The 15,493-nt window shown below is 34.8% G+C and overlaps 1 protein-coding gene across 1 annotated transcript; it reads left to right on the plus strand.

Moving 5' to 3' along the window:
• Positions 1–10,275: 10,275 nt before the first annotated feature.
• Positions 10,276–15,493, plus strand: LOC120634637 (growth/differentiation factor 8-like). The gene is made up of 3 exons (XM_039905369.1): positions 10,276–10,360; positions 13,330–13,745; positions 14,646–15,493. Exons 1-3 carry the CDS (start codon positions 10,276–10,278, stop codon positions 15,027–15,029), a joined length of 885 nt encoding a protein of 294 aa, XP_039761303.1. The 3' UTR covers positions 15,030–15,493.

Raw genomic sequence — 15,493 nt, forward strand, 5'->3', positions numbered from 1 at the left:
GTCTTATATGTGTGTGTGCTGTGGTCTTATCTGGAGGTTTTTCTGTCTAGTGCGAGGCTTCGGCTATGGCTATTACCACGCTACCGACAAAAACGTGCCGCCAAGAGATTTAGCGTTCCGATTAGGAGTACCTCACCATCATCATCAAATCAATCGATAGACGCCCACTGCTGGACATATGTCTTTTGTAGGGAGTTCGAATTCCACGGTTTTGCGCCGCTTGGGTCCAGCGGCTATCTACGCCGCGCTTAATGTCGTCTGTCCACCTCGTTGCGAAGTACCTATGGGTCTTATATAACTAAAAAACCCCTTCATTACAGTCGTTACCATCTTGAAGTGCATTTCCTCTTCCCATCGCATGAAATTGCAGCCATGGATGGGCTAACTTGAAATAATAAAAAAAATACAGAATCTATTATTATATTTTTATATTGATTTATATAAAAAAAAAATATATATATAATCTGTATTTTAAATTTAGCACATGACTTCTATGTTCGATGGTAACGGGATTTTAGGTGTGGCAGTATTATAAAGCCCATACTCCTATATCCTGGTGCAAGGCGTCGGCCGGGGCTAGTTGCCACCCTTCCGACAAAGATTAAGCCTAAGCGAGTGTTTAAAGCAAATCAGCGTTCCGGTACGATGACGCGTAGAAAAAAAACAGGAGTATGGGCTTTATAATACTGCCACACCTAGAATCCCGTTACCATCGAATATAGAAGTCATGTGCTAAATTTAAAATACAGATTATATATATATTTTTTTATTTTTTTTTATCTTTTATATAAATCAATATAAAAATATTAGCAATAACCATACGATCACCAATGGGCTCAATAAGCGCCTACTTTAAGTTCATCACATCCATGGTTCTGATCACCTTTTGTCACACAATATGTATAGAATAAATCGTGTCTGAACACAATGAATAATCCCTATCCCTATCCCTACTAATATTATAAATGTCAATGTAAGTTTGTTTGTTAAGGCTTAGCCATACTGAATACTTTAAATTTTACTAGATCTACAAATAAATTTAATGCCACATCAAAAAACAAAATCAAACGCAGACGAAGTCGCTTGCAACAACTAGTTTAATAATAAGTTAGTAATTTATTAAAAAATGATTCCTTTGGATTTGCTATCTATATACAATAGAATAGAATAGAAAAACTTTATTGCAACACAGCACAATAGGAAAAAACACAAACAAAACATTAATAGTTCTTAGTGCTAGGATGCAAAGGCGGCCTTATCACTAAAAGTGATCTTTTAAATGCAACCTGAGCGTACGAGACCGATAAAAAAGTGGAAAGTTTGTTAGACTAGGGCTTGAAATAATTGTGGATGTGGGGTTAAGCTGTAACAAAACAACGAAAATCCTTGGACGTGTGTTTCACGCCTAACTTTCTCCTAAACAGCTGGACCGATTTTGATGAAATTATTTGTGTATATTGGAAAACGTTTCTGGTTGGTTTGAAATCACAATTGGACCCGGTAGCTGGCGCTGCTTAACCGGACAGGACGATGTCTGCCGGGTCCGCTACTATTTAAATGTATAAATAAATAAATGACGTTTAATTTGAAGTAATAATAAAAAGAATATAATACTTAGCATCGGCCTGACGTGCCACCCTTTTATCAGTTAATAATCACAGAGAAAAATAATGGATTTTAATATTTTTATTATCTTTAACAGTAAAAAGTAAAAGGTACACCAGACATTAGCTAATCAGTGCTTAGCCAAAAGGAGGAAAAAAAGTAAACATTTAACATGCTTGTTTATGTAGTCGGAATATTTGTATTTCTCATCTATTTTGATAGAATATTCACAGGCGTATGGCATTTTCTAAGAATAAGCGGTTTGAATTATGATAAAAAATAAATAAAAAAAAAACTTAAACTATAAAATGATGTTGGGAAAGATCACTCTGCTGAGTTTCTTGCCGGCTCTTCTCAGTGGAATCTGCCTTCCGAACCGGTGGTACAGTCACTACAAACAGACTGACGTTTCGAAAGTGCTTATAAATTAGGCCTAATTGAAAAAATGGATTTTGTTTTTTTTTTTTTAATTTTGTTATATTTTATATTATCAATAGAAAAAAAATCTTTAAACTATCAACTGTCCAACCTTTTTTAGAAAAACTAAAATGTTGACTAACTAACTAGCTAACTTCATGGTGTCAGTTTTCGTGACGGCGTGCGCGCGCATCGTAAAAATTTACTAATTTTTTATTTCACATTTTTCCCTAAGCGCCAAAAGAAGTATAACTTCTAACGCTTTCTTTTTTAATGTTAAAAGCAGATCTAATATTCTTCTAAAAGAAATGCGTTTTTAATTCTTTTTCTGTTTTGTGAGACGCATGAATTTTTTTCTATTAATACTGAAATCCTATTCGTTCCGGGCAAAGCCTCGAGGCCCACGTCTTCGCCGTGCCTAGAAGGTTCCACAACAAAGTTTCTGATGTTTTCCTATTAGCGTACCCGTTTCTGGGTAGTAGAAAAACACGAAGGCGCGCAATAAATCGGGGTAATCGACGTTATAAATAATTATCTATTAATAAGTTATCTTATCTTTTGTGTTAAAAATAACTATTAGGTTGGAACCGCGTTATCATTCAGCGGAAACGTTGGTTCGTACTTTATAAGCTTTAACATCATTGCGACCGTGACTTCGACCGTCGTTTGGCGACCCCTTGTTATAAGAGCCGTATACACGTGGCACTAATGAAGACCACCCTGGCTAAGCGAGGAGCGCTGTGGCTTTAAGTGCGAGGTCTAGGGTTCGTTTCTGAATTCTTGGGAAATCTGGGCATTTATGATTTTTGAGTTTTCTCTTGTCTAGTCTTGTGGGAGGCTTCGGTCGTTTCTAGTAACCAACCTACCGACAAGGACGTGCCGCTAAGATTAAGCGTTCCGGTACGAATCGGTGGTAGAGTCACTACAAACAGACTGACTTGACGTTTCAAAAGTGCTTATTAATTAGGCCTACTTGAATAAATGAATTTTGAATTTTTATGAATTTTGATGTTGCCTAGAAACCTTGGGACATGGGTTTATATAACTGCCATACTCCTTAACAGGTTAGGTTTAATATAACTGCCATACTCCTTAACAGGTTATTTTGAGTGTATAGATCAGTCTTCTCGCGAAAAGCTTCGACCAACGTCTTAAGAAGCTTTCGCTTGGTTTTATATCAAGGGTCGGATACAGAAGGCTCTTATTGTAGGGAGGTTCCTCACTCTGGAGCCTACCGCCCGTTGCTTAGGCATTCAAAAGCCCCGCAAGCGGAGATGTGGATGTTTTTTTTAATAAATTTTAATAGTGTTGTTTTTATTTACATAATTTAGCATTGTTAAGAATAAAAAAAAAATCAAAGTCAATTCCAATTCAAATTCAAATTCATTTATTTCAAGTAGGCCTACTTTATAAGCACTTTTGAAACGTCAAGTATGTTTGTTTGTAGTGACTCTACCACCGGTTCGGAAAGCAGATTCTACCGAGAAGAGCCGGCAAGAAACTCAGTAGTTGCTCTTCTCTAGAACTGTCACTTCTATTACGGACGAGATCTGTGCCCAGCAGTGGGATGTTAATGGGCTGCATATAGTGATGACCTCAAGCCGTCTAGTCTCTGAAGACTACGATACGATCCTATAAGGCTACCTTTTTTTTCGCACCCCAAAAAAACAACTATTCTATGTTAAAAATGTTAATAACATGTTTCACTTATGAACGAAATGAATGGATTCAAAATCCGCATGTATTCGAAATACGCGTGAATTTATTTTAGGAGTATTGAGAAAAAACTGAGAGTTTTTATAGCCGTAATTTTTCTAGCGAGGGCGTGTTTTTTTTTTCAATTTCAATATAAATTACATTACACTACCGCATTGCGTTGACGTTTCCTGGCGATTAATTTCTTTCTACATACCGTAAATACCTACATGTTAGAAAGATTATGCGGTATTAAGTATTTTTTTAAGAACATTTTTATTTAAAGCTTCCCACATGAAATACGAATATAATTTGATACAAAAACTAATAGAGTTATGACTGTAACCATTAATGTACACTTTTTATTAGCTTCACAAAAGTTTGTAGATATAGCAACACCGATGACAATACACTAATTTTATAAGATTATTCAATTTATCAATTTCAAAAATATATTTTTCAATTCGAATAATAAGATTTTGGTTGATTTATATAATTTTTGTTAAGGCAGGAATGGTTATAATTTTAAATTTCCAACCATCATCGTAAGCCGATATCCCTCATGTTAAGAAATGTGATGGTGAATGGGTTACCGATTAATTTGGCTCTACTAAATAAAAGTTTAAGAAAAATTAAAAAACCACGCTTTTGTGTTTATAAATAGGTACAAATAAGTTTGCGTTTTATAACAAGCGTGTTTTTTTAGTTTTTTCGAACTATTAATTCATATTATTTTTAAATTATAGTTCTATATCATGACATACTTTGACGTCCGCTAATTATAGGGATTCTGAAATATTTTACATCAAACAATGAAGCTCTGAGCGATTGTTCGTTTGAAAATTAATTCCTATCAAATATCAAAATTCAAAATTCATTTATTTCAAGTAGGCCTAATATAAGCAATTTGAAACGTCAAGTCTGTCTGTGTTGAGTGACTCTACCACCGGTTCGGAAGGCAGATTCTACCGAGAAGAAGCCGGCAAGAAACTCAGTAGTTGCTGTTTTCCAACATCAAAAATTTACATTTTACATTTTAACAATAATTTTTCTATCTTGTGAGAGATGAAAGCGGAGCCGGATGCTGCCAAGCAACCTTGTCATTAAGAAACTCATTAATTGTACACATTCTTTAAACTTATGCATTGGTAGGTCCAAAATTAGGTCGACTGTTTATATCCACTTTTTGTTTATAAAGACTAATATGCTGTCTTACAAATACTATATTGTTATGAATATATTGTGAGGCTACCGTAAAAGGTAGATGTCACCCTGCCCGACAAACCTTCAGCGACCCTTGAAATATGCACACAAAATCTCAAGTCGATTAGGAATAGTTAGGTGATAATCACAAGTAGGTAGAGAAGAAGAAGAATATATTAAAATATTTGCTATTTCCTCTAAACGTACGTAAAACCATTAATTTAATATTTTACTATCTATACTAAAAACTCTAATGTACTTCGATGTGGGAAACAAAACTTGTCACTATGCTCTATGCTCTATGCTCTATGCTCTATGCTCTATGCTCTATGCACTATGCACTATTAAACTTCTTAATTCCATGTGGCGTGTTGAGATATTAACACCTACTTTTTGTCTTGTGGGTAATATAAAAATATAATGCAAAAGTGTTAGCTTGGTTGGTCCTTCTGTCTGACAAAGATATGATTTGAGGATGGAGAATGGGCCGCCATTCTTTTCCTCTCGCCTTCTCTTTTCACCTCTTCATGCTAGTGCAGAGATCGCTATTAAGCCATAAGGCCGCCTTTTGTATTACTACTTCTTTCGATATGTTTCTGGTTTTGTTATATTTTATATATGTTAATGTTGTGGTATACAAATAAAGAGTTTAATAAATAATAATAATAGTGCAAAACGGACTGCGATAAAAGGAAATTCTCACGATACATAGAAAAAAAACCTCGCCAGAGATTTTATTTTATTTAAAAGTGTAACAGAATTTTGAATATTTTATATTCAGTATCTGCCTAGAAGAGTGAATCAACACTTATCGCTAAGCAACATCACCCATATATAATGGGCAGGTTGCCTAGAACTTGTGATCAGTGCTTGCCAGCTATTGGTCGAGTAGATACAGTACTACTAACGTACCTAAGCCAAGTAGAGTAAAAAGCAATCCTCGTGGTGAGTTCACATTCATTGCCAAGCATCTTCACTCATCTCTATTAGAGACACGCTGAAGACCTTCTAATAAATGCTAAGTAATCGTTAGTGGAGAAAAATAATCGTTTTATTAGTACAACTATTTATATCGAAATCAAATAACGAACGAAATGCAGCAAGTAAATCTTTTCTAGTTTACACTCATTGCTGCGCATGAGTGAAGACACACATCTGAAGGAAAGGCGGCTTAAACTTGTTATCTGTGCTTGGTAACAGTTAGTCGAGTCCTGCTGTCACTATTTATTAGTAAACCAAATTGAGCTAGTAAAATTAATTAGTAAAATGTTGCAGCGTTTGTAGGGGTGAAGGAAAACATATTGAGAAAACCTGTATGCCTGGAAATTCTCCGTAGTGTTCTCAAAGGCGTGGTAAGTTTACCAATACGTTTGGCCAGTGTGGTAGACGGCCAAAACCCAAGAGGAGACCCGTGCTCTGTGAGTCTGTAGTGGGCCGGTGATGGGTTGTTTCATCATTATCATCATATAATAAACCCATTTCCGGCCCATAGGGAACGGGTCTTCTTCCACAATGAGAAGGGGTTAGGGCTGTAGTCCACCACGCTGACCCTGTGGGGATTGTTGGAGAACTCACAGGCAAGCAGGTTTCCTCACGATATTCTGCTGCACCGCTGAAGCAAGTGATATTTAATTGCATATATAACACTCACCACCACTCTTTACAATAAAATAAACAAAGAATTTGCTATATACTAAAAAACGTTCTTTGAATGTAACAAAACATTGACAGCCTGGCTGAAGACACTAACCTATGAAGAAACTGAGGCGCTTCTTAAGTTTATTTCTATTAAAAATGTAATGGATATAGACGCACTTAATAACATGTACACACACACTAACACACAAATACACCCACACGCGCGCACACACACAAACATAAACACACCATACACACCAAGACACACTACTCAATCGTTTTATTTTTATTTTATCTTGTTTTTGCTATGGAAGAGTAAGGCCTCCTGACGCAGGTATTTTGATGCTTACTAGGAGGTCTTCACAACATGTATCCTTTACAATGTAAGAAAAGAAATAAACGATTTTTTTTTTTATATTTATATTTATTTTTATATTCAAAAGTTAGAGGTGCCTGCTGGGATTAGAACTCAGCCCCCTAAAGTAAAGCCGATGTCACTGGGAAATTTAGTTAGTAAAACGTTGTAGCGTTTTTTGAGTTAACACTCATCACGACGCATGAGTGAAGACTCATATCTGTGGAGAGGCGGCCTAAAACTTGTTATCAGTGCTAAGTCAATAGTTGTGTGTCCGAGCCGGGCGCGTGTATGATGTCACCCGGTTACTCAGAGGAGCGATAATTTTGCCCAATCCACGAATAAATACGTAGGTCATGTCCACTCACCGAGTAATATTACGTGTCTAGTGCCTACGAGTTCGTAGCCTAGTAACCCTTGTATTCATCGTCGTTTTCGACACATTACAGGCCAGAGTTTCCGAACAGTGCGTGTTGCACTTCCCGGCCAAAGTTTTCGAAAAGTGAGTGTTGCACTACTAGGCCGAAATATTCGTACAGTGCGTGTTGCATTACTGGGCCAAAGTTTTAGAACAGTGCGTGTTTTTTTTTTTTTTAATTTAAAAACATGCAATTTTAATACAATCGGAAACATTAATTGAAAATTCGTGTTCAATGTCAAAATAAAATATTGACATTGAACGCGAATTTTTGTTGCACTCGTGGGGCAAAGTTAACGAAGAGTGCGTGTTGCACTACTGGGCCAAAGTTTTCGAACAGTGCGTGTTGCACTACTGAGTCAAAGTTTTCGAAATGTTTGGACTTACGGATCTGAAACGTGGCCGCTTGCTATGGGTTTCATAAGAAGGCATAGAGTCATATTCAGCAAGGGGTGGAGAGAGCTATGCTAGGAGTATTTTTAGTCTTGTGGGTGGCTTCTGCAGGGGCTAGATACCACCTTAGCTAATTTAGTGTTCGTCGACTCTCAAGTTGACACTTGATAGGTGAAAAAAATATAAAATATTTTTTTTTAAGTCTATGAAAAATATGATAATACAAACACAAATTACCACACCTTTTCGCAAGGACAAGTTAGGTTATATGAGTTGAATAGTGAAAAATCAATTGTAAGATAAATGTACTGTAAGATAAATGTAATGGCTAGGAATCTTCTTTGATTGGCCTTGGTCATTGTTAGTGAAAACGGGCATGAGTGCTTCTACAAAAATGCCAAAGTGTCGTGCGATGGGTTATCAAAGTCAATTAAAAAAAAATCAAAATTCAAAATTCATTTATTTCAAGTAAGCCTAATAAGCACTTTTGAAACGTCAAGTCTGTCTGTTTGTAGTGACTCTACCACCGGTTCGCAAGGCAGATTCTACCGAGAAGAAGCCGGCAAGAAACTCAGCAGTTGCTCTTTTCCAACATCAACAATTTACATTTTTCATTTAACATTCATTTTTCTACCTTGTGAGAGATGAAAGCGGAGCCGGATGCTTCCAAGCAACCTTGTCATTAAGAAACCTCGCTGAAATAAATCTGTTTTAACATAATCTGTAAACGTATGCATTGGTTAAATTGATGATGATGAAGGATGATAGACAAGTTCTGCTCCCGGCTTTACCTGCGTGTTCTATTCGCGTATTAAAATTAATTTTCCGGCCCTGGAAAATCAAGTAATGACCTACTCACTTTACCACAATTGCTATTGTGTTACAAAGATTAATATTAGACCAAGTACGGGCGCGCGAAACCATTGAAAAGTCATTATTCAATCAATAAATATATTTTCACAATCCGTTGGAGAATAAGGCTCTCGCCCTGATAGTATAATGAGATTAACTTATATGTTATAAAAAATGTATGTGAGTTTGCAACTTTTTATAGCGCGCGGCACGTGTAGAGAATCGGCTGTGAAGGGCAACAGATGGTCAGAGCATAGTTTTGTCTTTTCCTATTTTACTGTTTTTATTTATTTTATTAATCATTTTCCTATTTTACCAATATACCCGCTCATTCGACAGCCGAGTGGCGCAGTGGGCAGTGACCCTGCTTTCCGCGTCCAAGGCCGTGGGTTCAATTCCCACAACTGGAAAAATGTTTGTGTGATGAACGTGAATGTTTTTCAGTGTCTGGGTGTTTATATGTATATTTTAAGTATTAATGTATATTATATTCATAAAAATATTCATCAGTAATCTTAGTACCCATAACACAAGCTACGCTTACTTTGGGGCTAGGTGGCGATGTGTGTATTGTCGTAGTATATTTATATTTATTTATTTATTCTTTTGTGGGCTACGATATCTCAGATACACATATAAATACACAGTTATACCTGTGAACTTATATCCGCCCTCTTTCTATATTGGGGTTTATAAAAAACGAATGGTTTTCGGTAAGAAGTAAAAGAAGAGAGAATGCCTGGAATATATGCGGAATCATACATTACGCATGCTGGACTTTGATGCATTGACCAGTTTTTAATTAATGAAGACATTGATAGAAAACACGTCCCTACCTATAAAATAAACTGGCGGAATTTTCTTCAAAAAATATAATGCAAATTCTAAATTAGAGCAACGTTAAACAGAAGACTTTAAGTGTTTTGTAACAATAAACAAAAACGACTTCATTCTAAACAATCGATGACGGATTTATACACAATCTGTCAAAATAGGATAAATATACCCGCGAATCTAAATAGTTTGCGAAAAAGTATGCTTAGCTACCTGGAAATATTCTTAGTACGTGTTTACATTTCGCGTATCGTAGTATTTTTTTACTTTTAAAGTTAGACTGAAATAAGGAAAGTTAATGCTTTAGAACTTGAATTCATCCGTACAGCTACCATTCTGTTGATCTTAAATGACTTTTGATAAACGACTAAGACACCGGGATATCTGGGTATCTTCGCATTGTTCGAGTCCATGTAGGACTGAGGTGCATCGATAATGCAAAGTCGTATTTATATCGTTAGTCGTAGTTATCTCACAAATATGAATTTAATATGTATATGTATTTAATATGATTTAATTTTTATATGTATATATAATTTAATATAATAATAATCTTGTATAAGCAAACATATACGCGAGTACAAGTACCTACGCGACGCAAACTCACACACGCACAATCATACACTCAATCATCGAGACAACAATTTAAGGAGAGCACTGTCGCCTTTTACCTAAATCAGGGACTGTAGATTTTAAATTGCACCATAGACACCAATATAAGATGTGAGGTACGCATTTGTTTGTATAATTATTAAAATTTCTAATATACTTTACAAAAGTTTAATTATTTACCCACTTTATAAATTTATTGTAACACTTAATTATAAAAGTGTATCATACCTACGACAAAATTGACTATCGTGTGATGACGGCAGATCAGAATACAGTTGTCACAACCCCTCCTCATTCCACGGATGACGTAGAACGCGAAGAACAGGCAGCAGTGGAATGTAATAGGCTGTTGATGATGGTAGAAACTAAATCGATTTCTATCTTGTTCTAGTGTAATTGAGAAGGTTCTCTTTTTTTTTTTGTATTAAAAGATTTAAATTGTTCCGATTCTGCCCTTTTTTTTTAATCAAAATAAAAATATTCTTATTTATTTGCGATGTGTGTTGCAATAGACTACTTATTGATCTCTTAGAAATGTCTCTTAAAAAGTTCAAATTTTGTCAAATTGAGTTTACATGACGCATTGTCAATGCTAAGTGCACTTGTAATTGACGTGCATATCAGTCCAGGTTTTTGTGTGTAGGTTTAAAAACGTGTAATATGCATGTTGTTAGTGCTCTTAATAAATAAAGTATGTATAGAACTTAAGCGTATAGAAAAGTCCTATTATAGTATAAAGGACTACGTAATCGATAAAAAAGCTTGGGTGTGAATTATTGTTCTAACCACATTGCTCTTCTAATAATTTTAAATGACAATGTGAGATGGTGATAACAAAAAAAACCCAGCTAAGTTTGTTGTGGATTTCATCTTAGACCGGGGCGCGTTCTTAAAACTAAAGCTACAAGGGTTCCACCTTGTAGCTTTAGTTTTAAGTTTACGAATATGGTTATCGCCATCATCTCACTACAGTGTACTTCTCATATAATATACGCATCAAAAGTGGGCCACTTACTTGAATAAAGATATTTTTACTTTGACTTTGACTTTTATATGAGTTTTACGACTGACGAACTCTCGACTGACAAAGTAATTTGAAAGAAAAGTCTAGGGAATTATTTGGTAACTTGGTTATCAAAATTTCAGTCCCTAAATCTGGTAAATTGAGGGTTTTCTCTTGCCTAAGAAATTAACAAAAGTTGAATTCGCTACAAGGCAGCTGAACTGTATCTTAATTATGAATCCCCTCTTACGTTTTAGTTGCACAAATCGAAACTCGAAATCGTTTGTCGCTTTCGAACTACGCAAGTTGTTGCTAAGGGTACCTACAGGTGGGAGGCAGGTGGCCTTCCGCAGTAATAGATTAACGAACTCGATATTTTTAACCAATCCTTAACAACTGGCCAGTTCGCTAACTTTGGATCTATATGTCTATCAGATTTAGGCCAGAGTTATATTTTTAACAATCCGATAGATATAAGAGTAGCCTAATGCTCTGTTGTTAACTAGCTGTTAATGTCTGTCAGCATTATGTCATATGGAATTTTACTTTGGGGTAATGCTGCTGATATTAGCACTATTTTCGTGCTGCAGAAGAGGGCTGTTCGTTCTATCTACAAAATGGGTCCGAGAGAGTCATTGAGAGATAAATTTAAAGATTTTAAAATAATGACAGTGTATAGTCAGTACATATTTGAAAATTTAATGTACGTTCATAAAAACATTTCTAAATTTAAGAAAAAATGTGACTGCAATAATTTAAACATTAGAAGTAAGAATAAACTTACAGTGCAATATACCAGGTTACATAAAATTCATAATTCGTTTAAAGGAAATTGCATACAATTCTACAATAAACTACCAATTGTCATCTTGGAGATGTCTCTTAAAAAGTTCAAAGTTTGTATTAAACGTAAGCTTATAGAAAAGTCCTATTATAGTATAAAGGACTACGTAAACGATAAAAAAGCTTGGGTGTAAATTATTGCTCTAACCAGGTTGCTCTTCTAATAATTTAAAATGACATTGTGAGATGGTGATAACAAAAAAAAAAAAAAAAAACGCCCGGCTAAGTTTGTTGTGGGCTTCTTCTTAGACCAGGACGTGTTTGGAACCCTCGTAGCTTTAGTTTTAAGTTTACGAATGTTGTTATCGCCATCATCTCACTACCGTGTGGTTCTTATGTACGCATCAAAAGTGCCACCTGTGGGCCTACTTGAATAAAGATATTTTTGACTTTTGACTTTGTCCGTAAAAAAATTATATACTCATTCGAGGTTTTTATTTTATTAATCATCTGTATTAATAGAGTGACATATTCACGTCTATCAATGTCTAATTATTTTTTTACATATCATAAAATATTTCACAAATGATTTTAGCCGTAAGCAATGTCAGAACATGTAGCTGTAGAATTACAACATGTATGGTATTAACTAAGTAGGTAAATGATATTATAGTAAATAAAAAAAAATATTTAAAAGTTCCATTTCCGGCAAGGGATATTATATCTTTTATTCATTCAGAAAAAAAAAATCCATTTATCTGTCTGTAAAAATAAAATTATATTAGTATTTACTAGTTTTAGTAGTAACTATTTATTTGATTATCTCTAAAATATAATTTTTATTAATACATAACTATAACCTAAAATAAACTATTTAAAAACTAAATAAAATCTAAAACGTAGTAACTAAAATTTTTCTCCTTTTTTTCTGAGGGCTCTACGAGATTGTAGACAAAACTGTATTTTTTAACATTTATATTTACGTATTTTTCTTTTTTTTTCAGATGGTACCAGAAGAAAGAACATCGTCGCATCCTCAACTCATGTTTATTTGTTTTATTATTACTTGTAGTATTATAATTTATTCTAAATTCAATTTTGTGTTATAAGGTAGCGCGATAGAGCATGGTTTAATTATTTCGTAACATTCGCAAAATGTATGAAGGGAGATGAAAGTAAGAACATGGAATAGTTTTCAAGGGTGGCAGCTCAGGAATTCTATTCTATGGAATTGATTGTGCTGTTTGAACTGTTTTTGAGGGTTTGCGATGTTGTGAAATAAGGACACTGTGTTTTTATCGTGATGTAGATTATGATCATCACATTCACATTATTGTATTATATGATGATTGTTATTACTTTTTAATAGTTAGGTATTATCTGTTTATGTATTAATTTTAATATTTTGGGGTACATTTAACTTGGCTCTATTAATTTAATACGATTCGTTATCGGAAGTCTGAATATTTATAAGGCATCAATATTAGAAAGATTTATATAGTAACTGTTTTCTACTTCCAGATTCATCGCGCCATAACCGGTTCAAGGGGCTCAAAGTGATCAACTTTAGGTTCACTAACAAAGTGCTTCAGAACGAAGTTGACGAAGCAATCCTTAGTCTACATATCCAGGAGTTGGAAGCTAGAAATAATGTAACTTTAGTTGACGACCACTTCACTATTAACATACAAGTTAATAGAGTTACCAGAAATAGTCAAGGGAATAAAGCGTCTGTGCCATACGCAGAGAATGCTGTGAAGTTGTCGAGAAAAGATCTAAAGGTTGGCAAATGGTTAAAGGTTAATGTAACGAATATGGTTGCGGAATTCTTCAGGTTGCCGAGAGAAAACCTGGCGATAGTTGTGAGAATACAAGACTCAAGGAATAGGATGAGCTTAGTGGTGCCGCATCCGAGCTCGGAATCAAATAATGCTTTGGTGAGCTAATAATATTATATGGTCATAAATTGTAACTGGAAGGTGCTAGGAGTATTAACGTTTTAAATGAATTTAGAATTTCAGGGCTCAAAAATAACGTTAGAGAGGGATAGGGGACTAAAATGTTACAATTAAAATATTAATCAGAGAATTAACAGAGATATTCCTAATACTGAACAATAATTTGCCTAGTAACAGTATAAGGTTATAGTATTTATGATTTCGCTTTTTAACTACATACATTTTAACCTTGAAATAAGTTGGAAGAAAGAAGTTGTTGTTATAATCATAATTCACTCAAGCAACTCACTGTGAATCATTTTTTACTCTCTCATATATCTCAATTTTAACGTTGCATTTAGCAATAAAAAAGTCATTTATCTTTCTAAAAGAAGCTCGCATAATTCTGATATCAGTCTACTTACTGGTGTATATCGAATTGACCCATTAACGGGTCAATAAATAGGTCAATCGACGGGTTCTATCGATTATTTTTGTAACGACCAATGGCCAAAAGTTGAGGCAATTATATTACACTCGTTTATTGAAGTCGTATTTATCATTTTCGATCAAGTTCCTTAAATCAGTTTGCGTGAAGCAGATATGAATAAATGAATTTTATTAATCTTAGCTCCTTGTAAATGATATATATACCAGCATCTCACACCTTGTAAACATTTGTATGTAAAAATTAAAAGTGCCTTATAATAGGCCTATTTGAATAAAAAAAAGTGGAGTATGATGGCACATTCCTCACAATATTGGAATGGGAAAAATAAATAGTTAAAGGTAGAGAGACAATTAGGTAAATAACTTTTCTCATAAGTAGAACAATAATTATATTCTAGATAAGATAAGGAAATACAAAACAATAACAATGAAAAATGTAACTTGTTTCAGATGCCATATATAGAAGTAAGTCTAAAAGATAATTCGCACAAAAGAACGCGGCGGATGATCGGTATGGATTGCACCGAGGATTTGAAAGAGGTCCGATGTTGCCGATACCCTTTGTCCGTGAACTTCGAGGAGTTCGGGTGGGACTGGATCATCGCTCCAAAGCAGTATGATGCAAACTACTGCAGCGGCGAATGTCCTTACAGCTTCATGCAAAAATACCCTCATACCCACTTAGTGCACTTAGCAGCACCTCAGGGAAGCGGGGGGCCTTGTTGTGCTCCAAGAAAAATGAGCAGCATCTCAATGCTTTACTTCGATCACGATCTTAACATCATCTACGGAACTATACCCGGAATGGTCGTCGAAAGCTGTGGTTGCTCATAGCAACTGTCAAATGCCAGCTCCTGTTTTACCTTTACTCTGTTTAGACGTTTGATGATCTGATTCTGAGTTCTGATCTAACTTCTTGGTATTTTAATTAAATGGGACTTTAAGTGTAGTGTCGTTTAATGTGATACATTCTGTTGAAGACTGCGAACCCTTGTGCTGTGTGCCGTGAGTGTGACATTGTACATTTGTTTTTACTTTAGTACATCTAGTTTAAAATTCATTTCATACTTCATGGTTTTGGATTGAACCCTGTTTAGATTACGGTCAGTTTACGTTTGTTCTGCTATGAAAACTTGGTTTAAATCTGAAATTTCAATAAGATGTGACGATATAAAATCTACTTATACATAATATATAATTTCTAATGTCTATGTATGCGTGTGGTCGAATAATTATTTATATATCTTTAACGTACTTTATAGAACACTCTAGAGTATATAAAGCCTTCAATGGTTAGT

The sequence above is a fragment of the Pararge aegeria genome, chromosome 24 (assembly GCF_905163445.1).
Source record: "Pararge aegeria chromosome 24, ilParAegt1.1, whole genome shotgun sequence".
In the NCBI taxonomy this organism is placed as follows: Eukaryota; Metazoa; Arthropoda; class Insecta; order Lepidoptera; family Nymphalidae; genus Pararge; species Pararge aegeria.